Raw genomic sequence first — 23,221 nt, forward strand, 5'->3', positions numbered from 1 at the left:
TCGCTCTTGGGACTGAGAGGGACCAGACATCAATCCAGGTTCTCCCCATCTTTCTAAACAAGTCTCTCATATTTCAAACTTGTAAGTAAAAAGCCAGGCAAGGCGTCTTAGTTTTACTTTGTTTACTCAACTTGTAAATGTACCTTTTACTAGAGTGTTTATCTTTGTTTGCTGTACTTTGAACCTAAGACTAGAGGGGAGTCCTCTGAGCTCTTTAAGTTTGATTACCCTGTAAAGTTATTTTCCATACTGATTTTACAGAGATGATTTTTACCTTTTTCTTTAATTAAAAGCCTTCTTTTTAAGAATCTGATTGATCTTTCCTTGTTTTAGATCCAAGGGGGTTGGATCTGTATTCACCAGGAGTTGGTGGGGAAAAAGGAGGGGGATGGTTAATTTCTCCTTGTCTTAAAATCCAAGGGGTTTGGATCTGTAGTCACCAGGGAATTGGTGAAAGGTTTCTCAAGGCTTCCCAGGGAAGGGAATTAGCTTTTGGGAATGGTGGCAGCGGACCAGATCTAAGCTGGTAGTTAAGCTTAGAAGTCTTCATGCAGGCCCCCACAGTTGTACCCTAAAGTTCAAAGTGGGGATACAGCCTTGACCGAGACAATGGGCAGCTGCACCTCATTGGGTCTGAAGGGGAATTTCTTTGGTAATCCTACCTAGATGCCACAGACATTTGCTATTAGCAAGGCAAACCAGTGGGACTCCCTGGCACTGGGAATTAATGGGGTTAACATGGAGACTCAATAGACAGAGGTAGTAGGTGGGGTCTGTGACATGGATGATTTTTTCTCTCTTGTTTCAGGTTAATCAGGTGAGGTGTTCCCCATTTACAAAGCTCTAAGACACCAGAACCCCCATCCCTCCCACAGCCCAGGAGTCCTGCCTCCCACTCCTGCAGCTTTAACCCACTAGACCTGACTCCCTTCCCAGACGCAGGAATGGAACTCAGGAGTCCTGGCTCCCAGTCTCCCGTGGTCTAAACCTTAGGCCAGTCTGCAGAGCACAGAGGACATCATGCTAACAGGGCCGGGGGTGTGGGGGCGCAGTCCCTGACAGAGACAATAGCCCAGAGATTCCTGGGCAGAGAAGCAGGTTGGTGTATTGAGGCTTCCTGTGTTACAATGAGGATGAGAAGGACGCTGAACTCTCTCGAGTCAGGGTGTAGCAGCTGTTCCTGTGTGTGTGTATAACAGGCAGGGTCAGGGAGAGATGTTTTTTTCCACCATGTAGCAGTGAGTTCCACTGGCCCCGGCTCCTGCATGCTAGGAGTCAACACCACTGATCCCCACCTCCCTGAACCAGCTAGTCCCAGGCCCTGAAGCAAGATCAGAGCCAGCGCCTCCTAGTTGTGACAGGTCTCCTGTTCTGTGCTAGAGTCTGCTTGGGAAATGGGTGACTATTTGGTTGCGGAGTTCATGAGATGGAGCCCCCTGAATTTGAGCTGCTGCTAATATCCAAATGCCACTGAGACCCCCTGTGTGTAGGGTAACTGCCTTGAAAACTGGTACTCTGCAACGGAGTCTGTGGTGGTGTTAGTGTGGCAAACTTGGGACCACTGGGTCAAGGAGCTCCCGGGATTCAGCCCCTCTCCCCAAAATATGAGCCGATTTCTCATTTTCAGATTGTCAGGGCATTCTTGGTGCAGAGCCAGGGAAAAACCAAAGGCTTGGACTTTCATGAAACGCAGAGCATGGGCAGCCCCTGAACTTGGCTATTGAATGAGGGCAGGGACTGGTACAGAAATATTTCAAAAGTTCTTCCACTACTAAAATTTTTGTACTTTGGCTCACATGCAGTTAACATCTCTGCAGGGTGTAGCTTGCACAGGAAATCTGCAGTGTGAAACACAGGCACGGAGCTGTGTGCTGACAGGGGCGGAGGGGCTGGGGCAGACCACAGGCACTGTTCTTAGTCTTTACACCTATAGATGAGGAGTCTGATGTTGTCCTCATCCATCTAAGCTTTTGTGGGCTAAAACCCACTTTGTCAGATGCATGGAGTGAAAAATACAGTAAGCAGTATATATATATTACAGCACATGAAAAGATGGGAGTTGTCTTACCAAGTGCTGGGGTCAGTGCTACTGAAGCCAATTCAATCAAGTTGGAAGTAGCCTATTCTCAACAGTTGAGAAGAAGGGGTGAATATCAACAGAGGGAAAATTACTTTCTGTAGTGCCATCATGTGCCAGCAATGCCCCTCTGCCATATACGCTGGCCAAACTGGACAGTCTCTGAGCAAAAGAATAAATAGACACAAATCAGACATCAAGAATTATAACATTCAAAAACCAGTAGGAGAGCACTTCAATCTTCCAGTACACTCAATAACAGACTTAAAAGTGGCCATTCTTCAACAAAAAAAACCTTCAAAACCAGACTTCAATGAGAAACTGCAAAACTGGAATTAATTTGCAAACTGGACAACATCAGATTAGGCCTGAATAAAGACTGGGAGAGGATGGTCACTACAAAAAGTAATTTCCCCACTGTTGATACTCACCCCTTCTTGTCAACTGTTGTGAATAGGTCACTTCCACCTTGATTGAATTGGCCGCAGGTGGTTTCCCTGGAGCCGCACTTTGTTCTGCTGGCTTGTTTTCCTTATTGGCTGCTCTTAAACTAAGCCAGAGCCTGCACACACTAAATATCCCAGTGAGCAGGTCACGTAGTTGTTGTAAAGTATTTCAGAGCCACCCCACAAACCTTGAATCTATGTACAGGTCTGTCGCATCTTACGCTGGGGTTACGTTCTGCAGTCAGCGCCTAAAGCAAAAATTGTGTATTGTCAAAATTACATTGAGTGTAATGGCGGGCGGAATCGCCCGCACTACAGAAACAGTATTTAAATTGTTATTTTTCTCTTTTCGTTTTGCCAACCGCGTAAAGCTGAAATCGCGCATGTTAAATGCGCCTAAGATGCGACAAACCTGTAGTTCAAGTAACACCCGGGATTGATTATTACTTATTATATTTTATTTCTGGTAGTTCTGGGACCCCAAGACCTGGCCCAGGGCCCTGCTGTGCAAGGCGCTGTACAAACACAGAGCAGAAAGTGAGTCCCTGCACAAGAGAGCTCACTGTCTAGGGAGGCAGGGTAGATAGAGACCAGGATTGCATCTCAGGAGACCTTGGTACTATTCCTGAAACTGCCACTGGCCATCTGGGTGACCTTGGCCAAGTCACTTCCACACTATGTGCCTCAGTTTCCCCATTTGTAATAACCAGGAGACTGCTACTAACCTCCTTGGTAAAATATGTTCAGATCTACTGAGGAAAAGCACTAGAGAAGAGCTAGGGTGAGTTTTTGGGCTGGCTGGAAAGTTGGGGGGGGCCATGAGGAGCCAGGCCTGCTGGGAAGGCGCAGTTGCCATTAGGGGCTGGACTGGCTGGGAAGGTGGAGGTGCCATGAGGGGCCGGGATGGCTGGAAGGCGGAGGGGCCGTGAGATGTTAGGTCGGTTGGGAAGCTGGATGGGGCCATGAGGGATCAGGCTGGTCGGGAATGCGGAGGTGCTGTGAAGGGCCGGGCTGGCTGGGAAAGCGGCGGGGCCGTGAGGGGCTGGGCAGGGCTAGCTGGGCGGTGAGACCTGAAGGAGGTGTGGGAATAAAACAAAGGGGATTGGAGAAGAGGGAGAGAGAGACAGAAGTGTGGAGCCCTAGCACTGACAATCCCTGCATTTCATTCTCCTCCATGCACAAAAAGGCAAGTCCCCCCACCCGCTACAGGAAGAAGCAGGATTCCTGGCTTCCAACACCCATGCCCCCTGATCTATCTCACTGGACCTCATCCCTTCCCGGATCCATGGATAGAACCCCGGAGTCCTGACTCCCACCCCACTCTCCCCGCTCCAACTCACTAGACCCCATTCTCCACACAGAACTTGGGATAGAACCCAGGAGTCCTGGCCTCCAGCAGCGCCTTGACCATGGGAGCCCACTCCTCTCCCCAAGGCAGGGACTGAACCCAGGAGTCCTGGCTCACAGTACCCCGCTCTAACCACTAGATCCCACTCCCCTCCCCTAGCCAGGGATAGTACCCAGGAATCCTGGCTCCCAGCCCCTTTCCCACACAGCCCATTCTAACCACTAGACCCCACTCTCCTCAGAATTCAACCTTGGTCTCCTGTACCGTACTATTGGGGGGGTGTTTTCCCAGTAGCATTGGGTTCCCATTGGGGGTCTCAGGGTCCCAGCTCCGAGGATGGGGCCTGTGTAACGAACACTCTGGGGAGGGCTGGGTGTGACTGAGATTTTGTCTAGAACAGGAAGGGTCGCTCAGGGATGTACCCACAATACGTAGATAACACACTTGCATCATGTGTGACTCAGCGTTTCTTGTGAGCTAACAGGGCTGGGTTATCTCTGGGTCGTGGTGCAGCCCCTGTCAGGAAAGAACTTGTGCAAAATACGGGCCCTTCCTCTTCATGGGGGCACCGCTCAATAGATGAGCTGCTAGCCAAGCATCTAGTGCATTAGAGAGACGGGGGCTGTGAGGCAGGCTCTGGGAGGAAGTGGGGGCCAGTTTTAAAGCAATGGTTGTTGCTTAGGTGGTCTCTCTGCTAAGACAGTGTCCGAATGATCATTTCGGTTCACGGTTTGCAGCTTGTGGATCTCAGAGAGCAGGCGGGGGTGGAGCATGTAGAAGACACAGAGTTTAGGGGAGTGAACTCAACGCACAGGGGAGGGCTCAGGGGTGCTTGGAACAGACTCACAGATGCTTTGCTGAGCAAACACACGCCATCCAAGTCTCTCTCAGTGCTTGGTCCTGCGCTGCCCAGGTGAGTCAAGATGATGGGCAGAGGCCCCTCGTTGGGTCTGAAGGGGAATTTCCTTTCTAAGGCTACCTAGAAGCCACAGAAATTTGCCATTGACAAGGCAAAGCAGTTGGACTCCCTGCCACTGGGTATCAGTGCAGTTACCGGTGGCACTCCCTGCCACTGGGTAGCACTGGGGTTAACCTGGAGCATTCAATAGAGAGAAGTAGGAGGTGAGATCTCTGGCATGGGTGAATTTTTCTTTTTTTCACATTTAATCAGATGAGGTGTTTTCCCACTTTCGAAGCTCTAAAACACCGGACCCCACATCTACCCAGGAGTTCTGACCCCCATCCGTGGACATCTCTCCAAGAATTGAGGCTAGAACCCAGGAATCCTGGATCTCACACCCCTTCTCTCACCATTAGGCCATTCTTTAGAGCAGAGAGAACGCCAATCTAACAAGGCCATGTGGGGCGTAGTCCCAGGCAGCGGCAATAACCCAGAGGTCCCTGGTGCAGGGCTGGCAGCACGGCTGTGGGGCAGAGAAGGTCAGTAGATTGAGGCTTCCTGTGTTACATTGAGGTGAGAAGGACCCTGCCCAATCTCACACATCAGAGTGTAGCAGCAATTCCTATGACAGGCAGATGAGCTCAGAAGACAGGTTTGGGGTGGGGTGGCTTTTTCCAGTTTGTAGCAGTGACTTCCACCATCACCAACTCCTGCATGATTGGAGTCAACAACACTGATCCCCACCTCCCTGAGCCAGCCAGTCCCTGCCCTGGAGACAGATTGGAGCTGGCGTCTGCTAGGGGGAAAGGCCCAATGTCCCATTCCCCACCCTTCTGACTCAGTCCATCATCCAGATAGTACTGATGTGGTATTCTTAGCATAGCTGTGTATTGACCTACCAGACTGTCCCCTTCCCCACTGCTCCCACATCTGCTATCCCTCTTTTCCTCCTCTGCTGCCCATAGTTCTACCTTGTAGCAGTGAGTTCCACCGGCTATAGCCCAGTTGCTGAAAATACCCAGTCTGGATTTTCTGGAGGACAAGAGGGTGCCCACCTAGGTCCTGTCCAATAGTGTGTTCCTAACCCCCTCTGTTATTTCTTGATTCCTCCTCTTCCACTCTCCCCTTTCCCCTCCACTGTCATCCCTTCCAACCCCTCTTCTGTCTCTTCCCAGGGCACCATGGACCAAGGCAACACGACTCTCCCACCAACCACTGGGGTGAATTCCAGCCAAAACCCAGCAGGTTTGAATGCCGCTTACCTGACCTCTGCAGTGTTGCTCTTCCTCACCTTCCTGGTGGGTGTGGTGGGGAACGGGTTGTACCTGTGGGTGCTGGGACTGAAGATGAGGAGGACGGTGAGCACTCTCTGGTTCCTGTCCCTGGTCTCCTCTTACCTCCTCCTCACCCTGCTGATCCCCTTCTTCATTGTCTCCCTCCTCATGGGTTTACACTGGGTCTTCGGCACGGCCATGTGCAAGATCCTCAACACCTGCATCTCCGTGGGCATGTTCTCCATTGTCTTCCATCTCACCCTCATCAGCCTGGACCGCTACACCCTCACTCACCATCCCATCTGGTCCCGGAATCACCGCACCATGTCCCGGGCTGGGAAGCTGTTTGTGGGCATTTGGCTGGCCTCCTTCGTTCTCAGCACTCCCTACCTGGCTTTCCGGGAGACCCGGGTGGAGGACGGGGACAGGATCACCTGCAAGAATAATTACGCTCTTTCCAGAGACTGGGATGGAGCCAAGATGAAGGACATGGGCAGACGGGTCCACCTGGCCATTTTCACAGTCCGGTTCCTGCTGGGCTTCCTGCTGCCCTTCTGCACCATCACGGGATGTTATATCTGCGTTGGGATGAAGATGAAGGAGAAGAAGCTGGCGTGGGCTGGGAAGCCCTTCAAAGTCATTGTGACCACGGTGGTTTCCTTCTTCCTCGGCTGGCTGCCCTACCACCTCTACCATGGCTTGAAGCTCTACAAGAAGGATGTTCCAGAGACGTTGATTGGTGCCCTCTTTGTCATTTACACCTTCATGTCCTGCTTCAATGCCTGCTTCACCCCCATTCTCTACCTCTTTGTGGGGGAGAAGTTCTGGCAGGTATTCAGGACGTCTCTTCTCACTCTGGTCAAAGCGGCTTTTGTCGATGATCTCGGCAGCGGTGTCCCCGAGTCTAGTGGAGGACAGGGGTCAGAAGTTGAGAACACAAAACAGGTGATGGCTTGAAGATGCCCAGACTTAGGGAGAGTTGAAAACTTGGTATCCCATTTCTTTCTAGATTCGTGATGTTCTAAATCCTAATGGGTTCCAGGTACCTGACTGTTCATAAACCCTGCTGTGTCCCTGGATTCTAGATTCCATGCTCTCTCCAGAATTCCATGTGTTCTCGGTCATTCATTTTTTTTTCAAACTCAATGCGTCATCAATGGCACCAGATTAGTAGCCAGCTCCAAAAACTTGTTTGTTTTAGATCTCTCAATGTACTCTAACCTAATTGACTCTCTTGGATTCTGCATCACTAGCTGGCTCTGGAATCTCATTTCTTATAAGCCTCTCAGTGTGTTCAAAGTGAATGTCTATTGGTTCCAAATTCCAGACTGTATCTACAACGTCACTGGATTCTAGAGTGTTTTCAAACCACATAGAACCCAACAGATTCCAGATTGTTTGATAAAAGTCTCATTGGGGTTCTAGATTTCCAAATGGTTTAAAATCCATTAGGCATAGTATATTATAGAAGAGTCTGTGTAGTAAAATAGCGATATCTAGCTCTTTTCCAGTATTTGTAATCAGTAGACCTCAAAGAACTTTAGCAAGGAGATCATTAGCAGTCTTTCAGTTTTTAGAAATGGAGAAACTGAGGTACAGATTGGGGAAATAGCTTGGCCAAGGTCACCCAGTGGAAACTTCGCTAAGTCCAGTGGCAAAACCGGGAACAAACCCATGACAGCTGTCTCCCAGCCCAGGTCTCTATCCATGAATTTCCTTAGATTGTGAGCTCTCTGGGACAGGGACTGTCTTTTTGCTCTGTGTTTGTACAGAGCCTAGCACAGCGGGATTGTGGGCCAGGATGGGGGTTCCCAGTACTACCGAAATAAAAACTAATAATAAATTCTCATTCCCAGGCATTCCTTGAACTACATAAATTCTGTACGTTTTGTGGGACATCTCTGACATAATTTACAAACACTGTGTGACTCGCTCACTAGGATATTTCGTGTGGGGAGTTTCTGGCTTAGTTTAAGAGCAGCCGGTAAGGAAAACAAGCCAGCAGAATGAAGAGTGGCTCCAGAGAAACCACCTGCCTATGAAAATTCAGGGTGGTGAAGAGGTAACGTCCAAGCTAGTAACTGTGGTGCTGTATAGAATGTAGGTGACCAGTCATAATATTATGGATACCAATATTGCAAAGTTGCATGAATCATACCAGGTATGCCATGTAAGGCATCAGTATAAAAAGGTATGATTTGCTAAATATGGTAAGCTTGTTTATATGTATGTGTCATGTTTGTATTTGAGTTAGAAAAATGTGTGGTATATTGATATCTCCAATTTGTGCTGTGTATCTGTGTGACACCCCCAGACAGATTGGCATTAGCACTGCCTAGTCTGTTCGATGGCTCATCAAGGGCAATCAGCTGTACAGTAAACCCATTGAGAGAAGCCAGGGGCTATGCCTCTGAGTCAGCAGGACTTATAGGGACATGCCTGGGGACAGGGAACTCCAAGAGCTTCTCCATACCCAAATGCTGGGAACTTGTGTTTGGGACAGAGGATATATACAGGATATAAGACAGCAGCTGCATCTTCTCCATTTTGTCTTCAATCCTGTTTTTGACCTCTGGAGAAACTTCTGTACAAACTGTAGGTCTGAACAAAGGCCTGAATGACCCATCCAAGCTTTGGGTGTGTTCCAGAGGGACTTTACAAGCCAGCAAACTCACCAGTGATAAATGGCCTTTGAAGTCTCTGAGTGTATCTGATTGCTTAGACCATTTAACAAAACTCTGCTTGTTCTTTTCTTTTTGTTTATAGTAAAAACTTTGATTTTAGATGCTAAAGGATTGGTTGACAGTGTGGTATTTTTGGGTAAAATCCAAACCAATATTGATCTGGTAATGAGGCTGGGCCTTTGGGAATCTGAAGAACATTTTGTACAGTGAATAGAGTTTTAAGTAACTTCTCACTTTACTGGACCTATTTGCTGATTGGGAGCCTAGATTGGAATGCAATAAAGGGGGCTGTGTGATTTCTTTCTTTTTTCTTGGCTTCTTGAAAACCAGTGTGGGGGATCAGGAGCACAGTTTGTGACTGGTTGGTGAATCTAACTACTGTATTAACCCCCAGTTTTGGGATAAATTGCTCTCCTTAATGCAGCCTGCCCTGAGCTTGGGATTTTCAGTGTGGGCTGCCCTAGGCACATCTGGTCACAGGTCACAGTAACTGTGAAGATCTCACTTGCAAGCTCCAGCCAAGTTACAAAACCTTGGGCAAGGCTGGGGGCCGGCAGATCCAAAAGATGATAAAGACTAAAAAAGACCAAACCAGTTTCTCCATAACCGACAATTTTGAACACAGGGCTGCCTGGTATTTCTAACGGTTCCAGGGCAGTTCTGAGCTCAGGTCTGCAGCACCTGGTTGCAAGCACCCCCCTGAATCCAACAGCCCTTTCCTCTCTGCACACTCACATCCAACTCCGGGGCAACAGCCCAGCCACACTCATGCCAGCTGCCGTGGACACATCTCTGGGGCATGTGCCTCTTTTAAAGCCCCGTTGAAGCTCTAGTCCCTTTGGACACGCCATCCTTCCAATGTGTGGCAGGTGGAGTTGATATTTTCCGAGGTGGTACTGCTGGACCCCACATTTCTGTGCATCCCTGGCCCTCTGCACCTGACCGGTCTCAGGAGCTTGTCTGGGCAGCAGTGGATTATCCAATGGACCAATGGGGCCCATGCCTAGGGGCTCTGGCCAATTGGGGGCCCCTGGAGAAATGGACACCCCCTCCAGCAGAAATCCCAGAGCCCTGGCAGAAGCGCTGGCTTGGCAAGGTAGGGAAAATCCTCGCGTCCTGACACTGCTCCCGACACCACTCTCCGGCAGAAGCGCCGGATTGGTTGGGGGAAGCCCCAGCACCCGGACCCCTGCTGCAGGCCTGGGACTGAAGGGCTCTTGCTCCCTGCTGAGGCCTTGGGGTAGTGGTCAGAGCAGGGGAGGGGTGACAGAGGACATCTCGGTTTTAACCCCAGATGCAGGAGGGGAGTGGGGTCTGGTGGATTAGAGAAAGTGGGGGGCTGGGAACCAGAGCTCCTGAGTTCTATCCCGGGCTCTGGCAGGGGAGTGGGAGCTTGTTTTAAAGCAATGGCTGTTTCTTAGGTGGTTTCTTTGCTAAGACAGTGTCCGAATGATCATTTCCATTCATGGTTTGCAGCTTCTCCATCTCAGAGATCAGGTGGAGGCGGAGCGTGTAGAAGACACAGAGTTAAGGGGAGTGACCTCAACACACAGGACAGTACAGACTCACGGACACTTTGCTGCGGAAACACACACCATCCGAGTCTCTCTCTGCGCTGGGTCCTGCGCTGCCCAGGTGAGTCGAGACAAAGGGCAGAGGCCCCTCATTGGGTCTGAAGGGGGATTTCTTTGTTAATCCTACCTAGATGCCACAGACATTTGCTATTATGAAGGCAAACCAGTGGGACTCCCTGCCACTGGATATTAATGGGGTTAACATGGGGACTCAATAGACAGAGGTAGTAGGTGGGGTCTGTCACATGGGTGAATTTTCCTCTTTTGTTTCATGTTAATCAGATGAGGTGTTCCCCATTACCAAGCTCTAAGCCACAGGAACCCCCAACCCTCCCACAGCCCAGGAATCCTGCTTCCCAGCCACTGCAGCTCTGACCCACTAGACCTGTCTCACCTGCCAGAGCCAGGAATAGATACCAGGAGTCCTCCCTCACAGTCTCCCCTGCCGTAACCATAAGGCCAGTCTGCAGGGCACAGAGGACACCATGTTAACAAGGCCGTGGGGGAGGCAGTCCCAGACAGAGACAATAGCCCAGAGGTCCCTGGTTCAGAGCTGCAGCATGGCAGAGGAGCAGCTTGGTGGATTGAGGCCTTCCTGTGTTACAATGAGGGTGAGAAGGACCCTGCACGCTCTCTCGAGTCAGAGTGTTGCAGCAGTTCCTGTGACAGGCAAATGAGTACAAGAGACAGGGTGGGGGAGGGATGGCTTTTTCCCTCCACCTTGTAGCAGAGAGTTCCACTGGCCCCAGCTCCTGCATGATAGGAGTCAACACCACTGCTCTCCACCTCCCTGAACCAGCTAGTCCCAGGCCCTGAAGCCAGATCAGAGCCAGAGCCTCATAGTGGGGAAAGGTCTCATGTGCTGTGCTGGAGTCTGCTGGGGAAAAGGGTGACCGTTTGGTTGGGGAGTTCATGAAATGCAGCTCCCGGCATGTGAGCTTCTCATAATATCCAAATTGCATGGACACCCCTGTGTGTAGGGCAACTGCGTTGAAAAACTGCACTATGCAACGGAGGCTGGGGTGGGGTTTCTGTGGCAAATTTGGGAGCGTTGGGTCAAGGAGCTCCTGGGATTCCGCCACTCTCCCCCAAATTTGAGCTGGTTTCTCATTTTCAGATTGTGAGGATGTTCTTGGTGCAGAGCCAGGGAAAAACTGAAGGCTCAGTCCTTCATGAAATGCAGAGCATGGACAGCCCCTGAACTCGGCTATTAAATGAGGGCAGGGACTGGTACAGAAATATTTCAAAAGTTGTTCCACTCCTAAAGTGTTTGTACTTTGGCTCACAGGCAGTTCACACCTCGGCAGGCTGTAGCTTGCACAGGAAATCTTCAACGAGAAACACAGGCGTTGAGCTTTGCGCTGGCAAGGGTAGGGTGGGGTGGGGGGACCACAGGCACTGTGCTTAGTCTTTGCACCTAGAGATGAGGAGTCGGATGTTGTCCTCATCCATCTTAGCACATCCAACCTGCTCTTTGTGAGGTGTCCCAGCGGGGCTGGGCATTACCGGGGGGTTTTAGCTAGACGAGGAGGAGGCAGACTTTCACAGGATTCAGTTCACAATTTGATGCACTGGCAAAATGTAGAGAATGCAGGAATCCTTCTTTTGTTCTTCACCTACCCTAACCACTGGACCCCACTTCCCTGCCAGAGCCAGGGATAGACCCCTGGAGTCCTGATTCCCAGCATCCCCTGCTCTAACCCAACAGACCTCACTCCCCACCCCCCACCCAGAGGCAGTAGAATTACTCAAGAGTTCTGAAATGAAATCAGACATACACTGATTTACACCAGCTAAGGATCTGGCCTGTTCACTCCATTGCCCTATTGACTTTCAGCCTTAGTTTCCCAAGAAATTTGGCAATTTTTTGTGCTTCTAGTTTTTGTGGTGTTTCCATACTAAGCACCCTTAAAGAGACTTGATTTTCCACAGGGAGGGTGCTCAACAGTTTCTGCACATCAGACCACTCACGTCAGAGACACCCAAAACCTTGAAGCTCCAAGCATGACCAGCCATTTTGGCAAACTTAGATCGCCAGCCCTTGGCCCTTTGCGTAAGAGACTTGTGCCATAAATCTCCAAGTAACCCTCCTTCCTGAGCTGGGACCTTCCCTAGATCCACAGTGTGACTGGCTGCCCCCCTTAGGATGCCACCAGATGTGCTGAGATACCACTGAGCCTGCCTGTTATGCCAACCCGGGGACCCTTTTTATCTGTCTTGCTGAGCCAAGCTATTAAGCTTCCTCCAGCACACACAGAGGCAGGGCCACACCAAACTGCAGAACAAAACAGACACTGAGATCAGTTTTGGGAAGGTTCAGCTTAAGGGATTTGCCCCAGCATTTAGGTGTCCACCTCCCTTGGAGTGCAGACCCAAAGGTATATTATGAAATCCACGTCCTCCCTCAATGTGGACAAAGGTATGACAGCCTCTCCCCGCCCCCCAACACACACACTTCAATTATGAATTGTACACACTGGGTTAATTAGAAACTTATTTCTTGTTTATTAACTACGAAAGGTGAATTTTAAGTGAATATAAGAGATAACAGACAGAACAAAGCAGATTAGTGAGCAAATAAAACAAAGTACACAAGCTAAGCTCAATATACTTAAGAAACATGTTACAACATGTAATTACTTATCCTAAATGTTATTTTATGCCAGTTGCAAAGTTTCTGTGGTTCAGAGTTCCAGTTATATTTCTCTTCAGACTGGACCCCTGTCTCAGTCTGGACTCCCCCCCGCCTTCCGTTCAGGTGGCTTTCGCAGTCTTTCTTCTTGAGCAGGAAGGCTGTGGAGAGGAGGAGTTACATTTGCCTTCCTCCCCACCCTTAAGATTTACAGAAGGCAGGAATCCTTTGTTTCCCAAACTTGACCCCCCCCCCTTCCCTTCCAGTGGAAAGTTACAAGAAGTCCCAGGTAATGTTTAGTATCAGGTGACAAGACCACCTGACCTAGTAGTGAGACAGGTTTCACAGTGGTAGCCGTGTTAGTCTGTATCAGGAAACACAACGAGGAACCCTTGTGGCACCTTAGAGACTAACAAATTTATGTGAGCATAAGCTTTCGTGGGCTAAAACCCACTTCGTCAGATGCATGGAGTGAAAAATACAGTAAGCAGTATATATATATTACTGCACATGAAAAGACGGGAGTTGCCTTACCAAGTGGGGGGGTCAGTGCTAATGAGACCAATTCAGTCAAGGTGGTTGTCACCCAATCCCAACAGCTGACAAGAAGGCGTGAGTATCAGACGGAAAATTACTTTTTGTAGTGCCACCATGTTCCAGCAATGCACCTCTGCCATATACATTGGCCAAACTGGACAGTCTCTTGGCAAAAGAATAAATGGACACAAATCAGACATCAAGAATTGAAAAACCAGTAGGAGAGCACTTCAATCTTCAATTTTTCAGTACACTCAATAACAGACTTAAAAGTGGCAATTCAACAAAAAAAACAGACTTCAACAAGAAACTGCAGAACTGGACACCATAATATTAGGCCTGAATAAAGACTGGGAGTAGATAGTCACTGCAAAAAACTAATTTTCCCTCTGATGATACTCACACCTTCTTCTCAACTGTTGGGAATAGGTCATTTCCACCTTGATTGAATAGGCTGCAGGTGGTTTCTGTGGAGCCGCTCTTTATTCTGCCAGCTTGTTTTCCTTATCGGCTGCTCTTAAACTAAGCCAGAGTCTGCACACACTAAACATCCCAGTGAGCAGGTCACGCGGTGGTTGTAAAGTATTTCAGAGCCGTCACATAAACCTTGAATCTATGTAGTTCAAGTAACAGCTGGGATTGATTATTACTTATTATATTTTATTTCAGGTAGTTCTGGGAGCCCCAATTGTGACCCATGGCCCTGCTGTGCAAGGTGCTGTACAAACACAGAGCAGAAAGTGAGTCCCTGCACAAGAGAGCTCACTGTCTAGGGAGGCAGGATAGATAGAGACCAGGAACTGGGTCTCAGGAGACCTTGGTACTATTCCTGACTCTGCCACTGGCTGTCTGAGTGACATTGGCCAAGTCACTGCCACACTCCGTGCCTCAGTTTCCACATTTGTAATAACCAGGAGACTGCTACTGACCTCCTTGGTAAAATACATTGAGATCTACTGAGGAAAAGCATTAGAGAAGACCTAGGGGTGAGGGGCCAGGTCGGCTGGAAAGGCAGAGGTGCCGTGAGGGGCCGGGCTGACTCAGAAAGTGGCGGGGCCATGAGGTACCGGGCTGGCTGGGAAAGCAGAAGGACCATGAGGGGTCAGGGAGGTGGAGGGGCTGTGAGGGGCCGGGCTGGCTGGAAAGGTGGAGGGGCCGGGCCAGCGGGGAAGGCAAAGGGGCCATGATGGATCAGGCTGGTCGGGAAAGCGGAGGGGTCATGAGACCCTAAGGAGGTGCGGGAAGAACACAAAGTGGATTGGAGAAGAGGGAGAGAGAGACAGAAGTGTGGAGCCCTAGCACTAACAATCCTGCATTTCATTCTCCTCCCTGCACAACCCGGCAAGTCCCCTAGCCCAATACAGGGAAAACTTGGAGTCCTGACTCCCAACACCCATGCCCCTGATCTATCTCACTGGACCCCACTCTCCACACAGAATTTAGGATAGAACCCAGGAGTCCTGGCTTGCAGCCCTGCCTTGACCACGGGAGCCCACTCCTCTCCCCGAGGCAGGGACTGAACCCAGGAGTCCTAGTTCCCAGTACCCCGCTCTAACCACTGGATTTACTCCCCTCCCCTAGCCAGGGTTAGTACCCAGGAATCCTGGCTCCCAGCCCCTTCCCCCTCCCACTCTAACCATTAGACCCCACTCCCCTCAGAATTCAATCTTGGTCTCATGTACCATGCTGTTGGGGGCTGTTTTCCCAGTAGCGCTGGGTTCCTGTCGGGGAGCTCCGAGGATGGGGCCTGTGTAACGAACACTCTGGGGAGGGCTGGGTGTGACTGAGATTTTATCTAGAACAGGAAGGGGCAGCATTTCACATGAGTTGTCTCACGCAGGGATGTACCCACAACCTGTAGATAACACAGGACCCCTCAGGGCTATTGACCTGCTCTAACCCCTAGATCCCACCCCCCTCCCAGAGCTGAGGACAGAACCCAGGAGTCCTGGCTCCCAGTGACCCCTTTCCCCAAGCTCCAAACCACTAGATGACTCCCCCCCACTCCTCAGCTGGGAGTTGCATCATTTGTGACTCAGCGTTTGTTGTGAGCTAACAGGGCTGGGTTATCTCTGGGTCGTGGTGCAGCCCCTGTCAGGAAAGAACTTGTACAAAATACAGGCCCTTCCTCTTCATGGGGGCACCGCTCAATAGATGAGCTGCTAGCCAAGCATCTACTGCATTAGAGAGAGGGAGGGGGCTGGGATCTAGGACTCCTCTGTTCTATGCCAGGCTCTGGGAGGGGAGAGGGGGGCTAGTTTTAAAGAAATGGCTGTTGCTTAGGTGATTTCGCTGCTAAGGCAGTGTCCGATGATCATTTCCGTTCATGGTTTGCAGCTTGTGGATCTCAGAGAGCAGGTGGGGGTGCAGCATGTAGAAGACACAGAGTTAAGGGGAGTGAACTCAACACCCAGGGGAGGGCTCAGGGGTGCTGGGGACAGACTCACGGATGCTTTTCTGAACAAACACACGCCATCCAAGTCTCTCTCTGTGCTGGGTCCCACACTGCCCAGGTTAGTCAAGACGATGGGCAGAGGGATTCTTCTGTACTATAGAAGAAAATTACTAGTACACCATCCTTGCACCCCATTACAAGAGCCAAGGATTGAACCCAGGATTTCTGGCTGCACCCCCCTTATCTAACCATTAGGCCATTCTGCAGAGCAGAAAAAACTCCAAACTAACAAGGCCATGGGAGGCGCAGTCCCAGGCAGAGGTAAGAACCCAGAGGTCGTAGACCCAGTTGGGAATCTAGAACCCATAGACTTTGAGTTTGAACACGTTGAGAGGCTTACAAGAAATGAGATTCCAGATCCAGCTAGTGATGCAGAATCCAAGAGAGTCAATTAGGTTAGAACACATTGTCCAGGGCTGGCAACACGGCTGTGGGGCAGAGAAGTAGGTCAGTGGATAGAGGCTTCCTGTGTTACATTGAGGTGAGAAGGACCCTGCCCATTCTCACAAGTCAGGGTATAGCAGTAATTCCTATAACAGGCAGATGAGCTCAGAAGACAGGTTTGGGGTGGGGTGGCTTTTTCCAGTTTGTAGCAGTGATTTCCACCATCACCAACTCCTGCATGATTGGAGTCAACAACACTGATCCCCACCTCCCTGAGCCAGCCAGTCCCTGCCCTGGAGACAGATTGGAGCTGGCATGTGCTGGGGGAAAGGCCTTGTGTCCCGTTCCTACCACCCCCCCGAGCCAGCCCAACATCCAGATTACAGCTGTGTATTTGACCTACAAAACTGTCCCCTTCCCCACTCCTCCCACATCTGCTATCCCGCTTTTCCTCCTCTGCTGCCCATAGTTCTACCTTGTAGCAGGGAGTTCCACCAGTTATAGCCCAGTTACTGAGAATACCCAGCCTGGATATTCTGGAGGACCAGAGGGTGCCCAGCTAGGTCCTGTCCAATAGTGTGTTCCTAACCCCCTCTCTTGTTGCTTCATTCCTCCTCTTCCATTCTACCCTTTCCCCTCCACTGTTGTCCCTTCTAACCCCTCTTTTGTCTCTCCCCAGGGCACCATGGACCAAGGCAACACGACTCTCCCATCAACCACTGGGGTGAATTCCAGCCAAAACCCAGCAGGTTTGAATGCCGCTTACCTGACCTCTGCAGTGTTGCTCTTCCTCACCTTCCTGGTGGGTGTGGTGGGGAACGGGTTGTACCTGTGGGTGCTGGGACTGAAGATGAGGAGGACGGTGACCACCCTCTGGTTCCTCTCCCTGGTCTCCTGCTACTTCCTCTTCACCCTGATGATCCCCTTCTTCATTGTCTACCTCCTCATGGATTTACACTGGGTCTTCGGCAAAGCCATGTGCAAGCTCCTCTACACGTTCATCTCTGTGGGTATGTTCACCTCTGCCTTCCTTATCACCCTCATCAGCCTGGACCGCTACACCCTCACTCACCATCCCATCTGGTCCCGGAATCACCGCACCATGCCCCGGGCTCGGAAGCTGGTTGTGGGTGTGTGGCTGACCTCTTTCATTCTCAGCACTCCCTACCTGGCTTTCCGGGAGATCCGCGAGATGGACGGGGGCAAGATCATCTGCATCAATAATTACACCCTCTCCAGATACTGGAATGGAGCCGAGACGGAGGACCTGGGAAGACAGATCCACATGGCTGTCTTCATGGTTGAGTTCCTGATGGGCTTCCTGCTGCCCTTCTGCACCATCATGGGATGCTATGTCCGTGTTGGGCTGAAGATGAAGGAGAAGAAGCTGGCATGGGCTGGGAAGCCCTTCAAAGTCATGGTGGCCGCGGTGGTTTCCTTCTTCCTCGGCTGGCTGCCCTACCACCTCTACTATGGCTTGAAGCTCTACAAGAAGGAGGAGACAGAGTTAGTGACAGGCCCTCTCTTGGTCATTTACACCTTCTCATGCAGCTTCAACACCTGCTTCAGCCCCATCCTCTACCTCTTCATGGGGGAGAAATTCTGGCAGGTCTTCAGGACGTCTCTTGTCACTCTAGTCAAAGCGGCTTTTGTCGATGATCTCGGCAGCGGTGTCCCCGAGTCTAGTGGAAGACATGGGTCAGAAGTTGAGAACACAAAACAGGAGATGACCTGAAGGTGGCCAGACTTAGGGAGAGTTAAAAACTTGGCATCCCCTTTGTCCCTAGATTCCTGATGGTTCTCAATCCTAATGGGCTCCAGGTATCTAACTGTTCATAAACCCTGCAGTATCCCTGGATTCTAGATTGCCTGCTCTCCAGAATTGCATGCACTCTAGGTCACTCAATTTTTTCAAACTGAATGCATCATCAATGGCAACAGATAGTAGCCAGCTACAGAATCTTGTTTGTTTTAGAGATCTCAATGTGTTTGCACCTAATTGACTCTCTTGGATTCTGCATCACTAGCTGGCTCTGGAATTTCATTTATTGTAAGCCTCTTAATGTGTTCAAAGTGAAAGTCTATGGGTTCTAGATTCCCGACTGGATCTAGGACATCACTGGATTCTAGAGTGTTTTCAAACCACATAAAATCCAACAGGTTCTAGATTGTTTGCTAAAAGTCTCAATGGGGTTCTAGATTACCAAATAGTTTAAAATCCATTAGGCGTAGTATATTATAGAAGAGTCTGTGTATAACTATAGTGATATCTTGCTCTTCTCTAGTGCTTGTCATGAGTAGATCTCAAAGAACTTTAGCAAACAGATCAGTAGCAGTCTTCCAGTTTTTACAAATGGGGAAACTGAAACACAGAGTGGGGAAGTGACTTGGCCAAAAGTCACCAGTAGAACCTTTGGTCCGCCCAGTGGCACAACCGGGAACAAACTCATGTCTGCTGTGTCCTAGCCCAGGTTTCTATCCATAGCATGTCCTTAGACTGTTAGCTCTCTGGGACAGGGACTGTCTTTTCGCTCTGTTTGTACAGTGCCTAGCACAGTGGGTCCTGGGCCAGGATTGCGTTTCCCAGCATTACCAAAAAAATAATAATAATCATTCCCGGGCATTCCTTGAACTACATAGATTCTGTAAGTTTTCTGGGGCGGATCTGACATAATTTACAAACACTGCATGACCCGCTCACTGGGAAATTTAGTGTGGAGAGTCTCTGCCTTAGGGCACGTCTTCACTACCCGCTAGATCGGCGGGTAGCGATCGAACTATCGGGGATCGATTTATCATGTCTAGTGTAGACGTGATAAAATCGATCCCCGATCGCTTGCCATCGACTCCGGAACTCCACTGCAGCGAGAGGCGGAAGCGGAGTCGACGGGGGAGCAGCAGCGGTTGACTCGCCACCGTCCTCACGGCCAGGTAAATCGACCTAAAATACACCGACTTCAGCTACGCTATTCGCAATTCCCCCTCCCCCCGCAGTGTAGACCTAGCCTTAGTTTAAGAGTGACCAGTAAGGAAAAGAAGCCAGGCGAATGAAGAGTGGCTCCAGAGAAACCACCCTGCCTGTGAACATTCAGGTTGGTGAAGAGATAACGTGCAAGCTAGTAACTGTGATGCTGTATGGAATGTGGATGACCATTCATAATATTATGGATACAAATATTACGAAATTGCATGAATCATACCAGATATGCCATGTAAGGCATCAGTGGATAAGGTATGATTTGCTAAATATAGTAAGCTTGTTTATATGTATGTGTCATATATGTATTGTGAGTTATAAATATGTGTGGTATATTGATATCTCCAACTTTTGCTGTGAATCTGGGTGACACCCCCAGACTGATTGGCATTAGCACTGCCTAGTCTGTTCGATGGCCCATCAAAGGCAATCATCAGCTGAACAGTGAACCCATTGAGAGAAGCCAGGGGCTACGCCTCTGAGTCAGCAGGATTGTAGGGACACGCCTCTGGAGAGGGGACTCCAAGAGCTTTATCATGCCCATATGCTGGGAATTTGTGTTTGGGACAGAGGATGTACACAGGATATAAGAATGCAGCTGCATCTTCTCCATTTTGTCTTCAATCCTGCTTTCAACTCTGGAATAACTTCTCTACAAACTGCACCTCTGAACAAAGCACTGAATGACCCATCCAAGCTTTGGATGTGTTCCAGTGGGACTCTACAAGCCAACAAACTCACCAATGCTGCTGAGAACCTGATATATGGACTTTGAAGTCTCTGTGTGTATTTGATTGTTTAGACCATTTAACAACTCTCTGCTTGTTCTTTTCTTTTTGTTTACAGTAAAATCTTTGGTTTTAGATGCGAAAGGATTTCCTGGCAACATGGTATTCTGGGTAAAATCCAAACCAGTATAGTTCTGGAAATGTGGCTGGCCCTTTGGGGATCAGAAGAACATTTTGTATATTGAATAGAGTTTTAAGTAACTTTTTATATTACTGGACTTATTTGCTATTTGCCTAGATTGGAATGCAATAAAGGGGGCTGTGTGATTTCTTTATTTTTTCCTTGGCTTCTTGATAACCCACGTGGGGGATCAGGAGCACAGCTTGTGACTGGTTGGTGAATCTAAATACTGTATTAAACCACCAGTTTTGGGATAAATTGCTCTTCTTTTTGCAGCCTGCCCTGAGCTTGGGATTTTCAGTGTGGGCTGCCCTAGGCACCTCTGGTCACAGGTCACAGTAACTGTGAAGATCTCACTTGCCAGCTCCAGCTAAGTTACAAAATCTGGGCCAAGGCTGGGGCCCAGCAGATCCAAAAGATGATAAAGAGTTTAAAAGATCCTCCCTGGTTGATGGTTTCTCCAGCACCAACAATTTTTAATGCAGGGCTGGATGGTATTTTGAACATGTCTGCTCCAGTTCAACCAGGAACTAATTCAGGGACATTCTGCCACAGGTCAGACTAGGGGACCTCCATTATCCTTCAATACTTGGAATCTCTGATTCTATCCAGAGGTCAGGCAGACATTGTCGGGGAGCTGAACCATTTCTCACCTGGACCCACTTGGGTATCTGAGGAAGCCAGGCCTATATGGGCCACCAGCCCTGGGTGGAGGCTGTAGGTAAGTTAGACATGTGCTTAACTCCTCTATTTCAATAATCTTTTTCCATTCCTACTGCTCAGATTAAACAAGACTGCCAACTGTGACAGATAACACCTCTCGCTTATTCAAAATTCAATAGGATCTCATGGATTTTAGGAATCCTGTCTAGTTCTTAACATCTTGGGTCTCGGGTCCAATAGGATCCTAGGCATTCTAGACATTGGCTGGTTCTTGAACCGCTTGGGGTCAAGGTCTGCCAAAGCTTTAAAATCCAAACAACTCCTATGTGGTCTAGAACGTCCCATTATCCAACCTCATATATGACATCCTAGACCACATAGGACCACATGGGTTTTAAAAAACTTTGGCAGACCTAGAACCCATGAGGTTCAAGAACCACTCATAAGTCTAGACCTTGTGGTGTACCACTGGGATTTTGTGTGTGTGTGTAAAATAGACACATATATAAACACCCACCCCATAGTACCACATGAGTAATGCTAAGATTATATCAGAGAGATAGCGGAAGTCACAGAAACTGTAACTCGGCGACCTCCGTGACATTGCGGGCCTTGCAGCTGACCTGCCACAACCGGCAGCGGGGGACTCCGCTTGAGGCAGGAGACCCTCCAACAACTGACCAGCCACCGCAATTGGCAGTGACCCCTGAGCTGCCCATCCGCCACCGTTGGCAAAATACCCCCCTCAGTGGCTCCGCTCCCGTGAGCAACCAGGGCCCCCCCAGCTCCCAGCTGTCACCACCGGTGTCAGAGGAACCCCAGAGCTGCTCATTGGCTGTGGGCAGGGGGGAAACCAACAGCGCTATCCCTGCAGGGTGGCAGGGGGATCCCGCCCAACCACTGGGCAATGGGGTTCTTTCAGCTCCCAGCCACTGCGGGGTGTGGGGCACGATGCTGGACCCTCCTCCCTCCCCATTATGTCAGGGATGTTTTTTGTAAAAGTCAGGGACAGGTCACAGCTTCCATGATATTTTGTTTATTGCCCTGTTCATGACTTTTACAAAAGTATCTATGACAACATCGTAGCCTTACACATTGGTTCTAGATATTTGGCTAGTTCTTGAACCTCTTGAGTTTTTAGTGTGACAATGTCTTGAAACCCAATCAGATCTGACATGCTCGAGTACTTCAAGGGATCCAAGAATCTATATGTGTGAAAAAACAATAGGATGCTGTGAATTCTAGATTTGTGGCTAGTTCTAGAAACTTCTGGTTTCCAAGTCACTTCAGGACTCCAGCCCCCACTACCCCAATTATTCAGAGCGAACAGCGACCCGAAGAATTGGTTATTGGCACAGGACTTACATGCCATTTGTGGTCCCAATTCAGCTCCGTTGTGGCTGAAGACACCAGGTCAAAGCTGATAATAGGGACGAGAACTCAAACATCTCCATGTTTAGATCAAAAGAGCTGTGGCTGTGTCTCCCACGTGTCAGCTGAGCATAGGTGTTACTCACCCTCGATTTCCGGTGGAAGCCGTACCTTGCAGAGGTGTGAATTGCTATTAAACACAGGTGTGAACAGTGTGACGTGCGGACTCATTTTTGCAGTACGGCCACACCGGTCCTCTGTCCCGTGGCGTACCAACCAGGCTCGATGTTTCCCAAAGTTTGACCTCTTTCCTTTTTCCCCTTGCTCTGCACCGAGAACATTATAACCATCTGAACATGTTCAAACAGCACGTGTGGGGAGGGCCAGTATCGCGGGAACCCCTGGACCAAATGACCCCAAATTTGCATCACAAACCCCACCCCCGCCTCCATTCCTCAGTGCTGGTTTTCAAGGCAGTTGCCCCCTGCATGGGGGTGTCAGTGCAGTGTGTGAATATTAACAGTTGCTCATCTTCAGGGGGCTGCATCTCATCAAGTCCCTGATCAAACGACCGCGCTTTGCTCCTGCAGACTCCAGCACAGCCCCTGCGGCTTGGTGCCACTTTCCAAGTCGATGCGAGTCTGCAACAGGTTTTCAGAGCGGTGTGAAAAAATTAAGAGCGACTCCTTTTCATGCAGCTTTAACTGAGGGCCCTGGATCACAACCCTCTCAACCTGCCCCACTCACTCCGCCCTCAGCCTTGCCAATTTAAAGCCGAGCTGAGTGGGCACCTGGATTTCAGCGCCCTTTGACTCGTCGGTTCTGACAGGAAAAAGTTTCAACGGCCAGGCTGCAAGAGCGCCCTTAGCAGATCTCCTCCAGGCAGGACTTGGGTTCCCAGTCCTTGGGCAGTTCTGAGCTCAGTGTCTGCAGCACCTGTGTCAGAACTAGAAAGGGAAGGGTAACAGCCCTCCTGTGTACAATACTAT

The 23,221-nt window shown here is 49.7% G+C and overlaps 1 protein-coding gene and 1 pseudogene across 1 annotated transcript; both read left to right on the forward strand.

Moving 5' to 3' along the window:
* Positions 1-4,581: 4,581 nt before the first annotated feature.
* LOC112113336 lies at positions 4,582-7,003 on the forward strand (annotated as a pseudogene).
* An 8,780-nt stretch (positions 7,004-15,783) lies between these two features.
* On the forward strand, positions 15,784-18,047 carry LOC112113337 (probable G-protein coupled receptor 33). The gene is made up of 2 exons (XM_024209595.2): positions 15,784-15,990; positions 16,992-18,047. Exons 1-2 carry the CDS (start codon positions 15,784-15,786, stop codon positions 18,045-18,047), a joined length of 1,263 nt encoding a protein of 420 aa, XP_024065363.2.
* The last annotated feature ends 5,174 nt before the right edge of the window (positions 18,048-23,221 follow it).

The sequence above is a fragment of the Terrapene carolina genome, unplaced genomic scaffold (assembly GCF_002925995.2).
Source record: "Terrapene carolina triunguis isolate 2854851 unplaced genomic scaffold, T_m_triunguis-2.0 Scaffold771, whole genome shotgun sequence".
Taxonomy (NCBI): Eukaryota; Metazoa; Chordata; order Testudines; family Emydidae; genus Terrapene; species Terrapene triunguis.

Coding starts and splice junctions, on each gene's coding strand:
- LOC112113337 (XM_024209595.2), top strand. CDS start 15,784: ATGATCATTTCCGTTCATGGTTTGCAGCTTGTGGATCTCAGAGAGCAG. Junction 15,991..16,991: donor GTCCCACACTGCCCAGGTTA/GTCAAGACGATG, acceptor GTCTCTCCCCAG/GGCACCATGGACCAAGGCAA.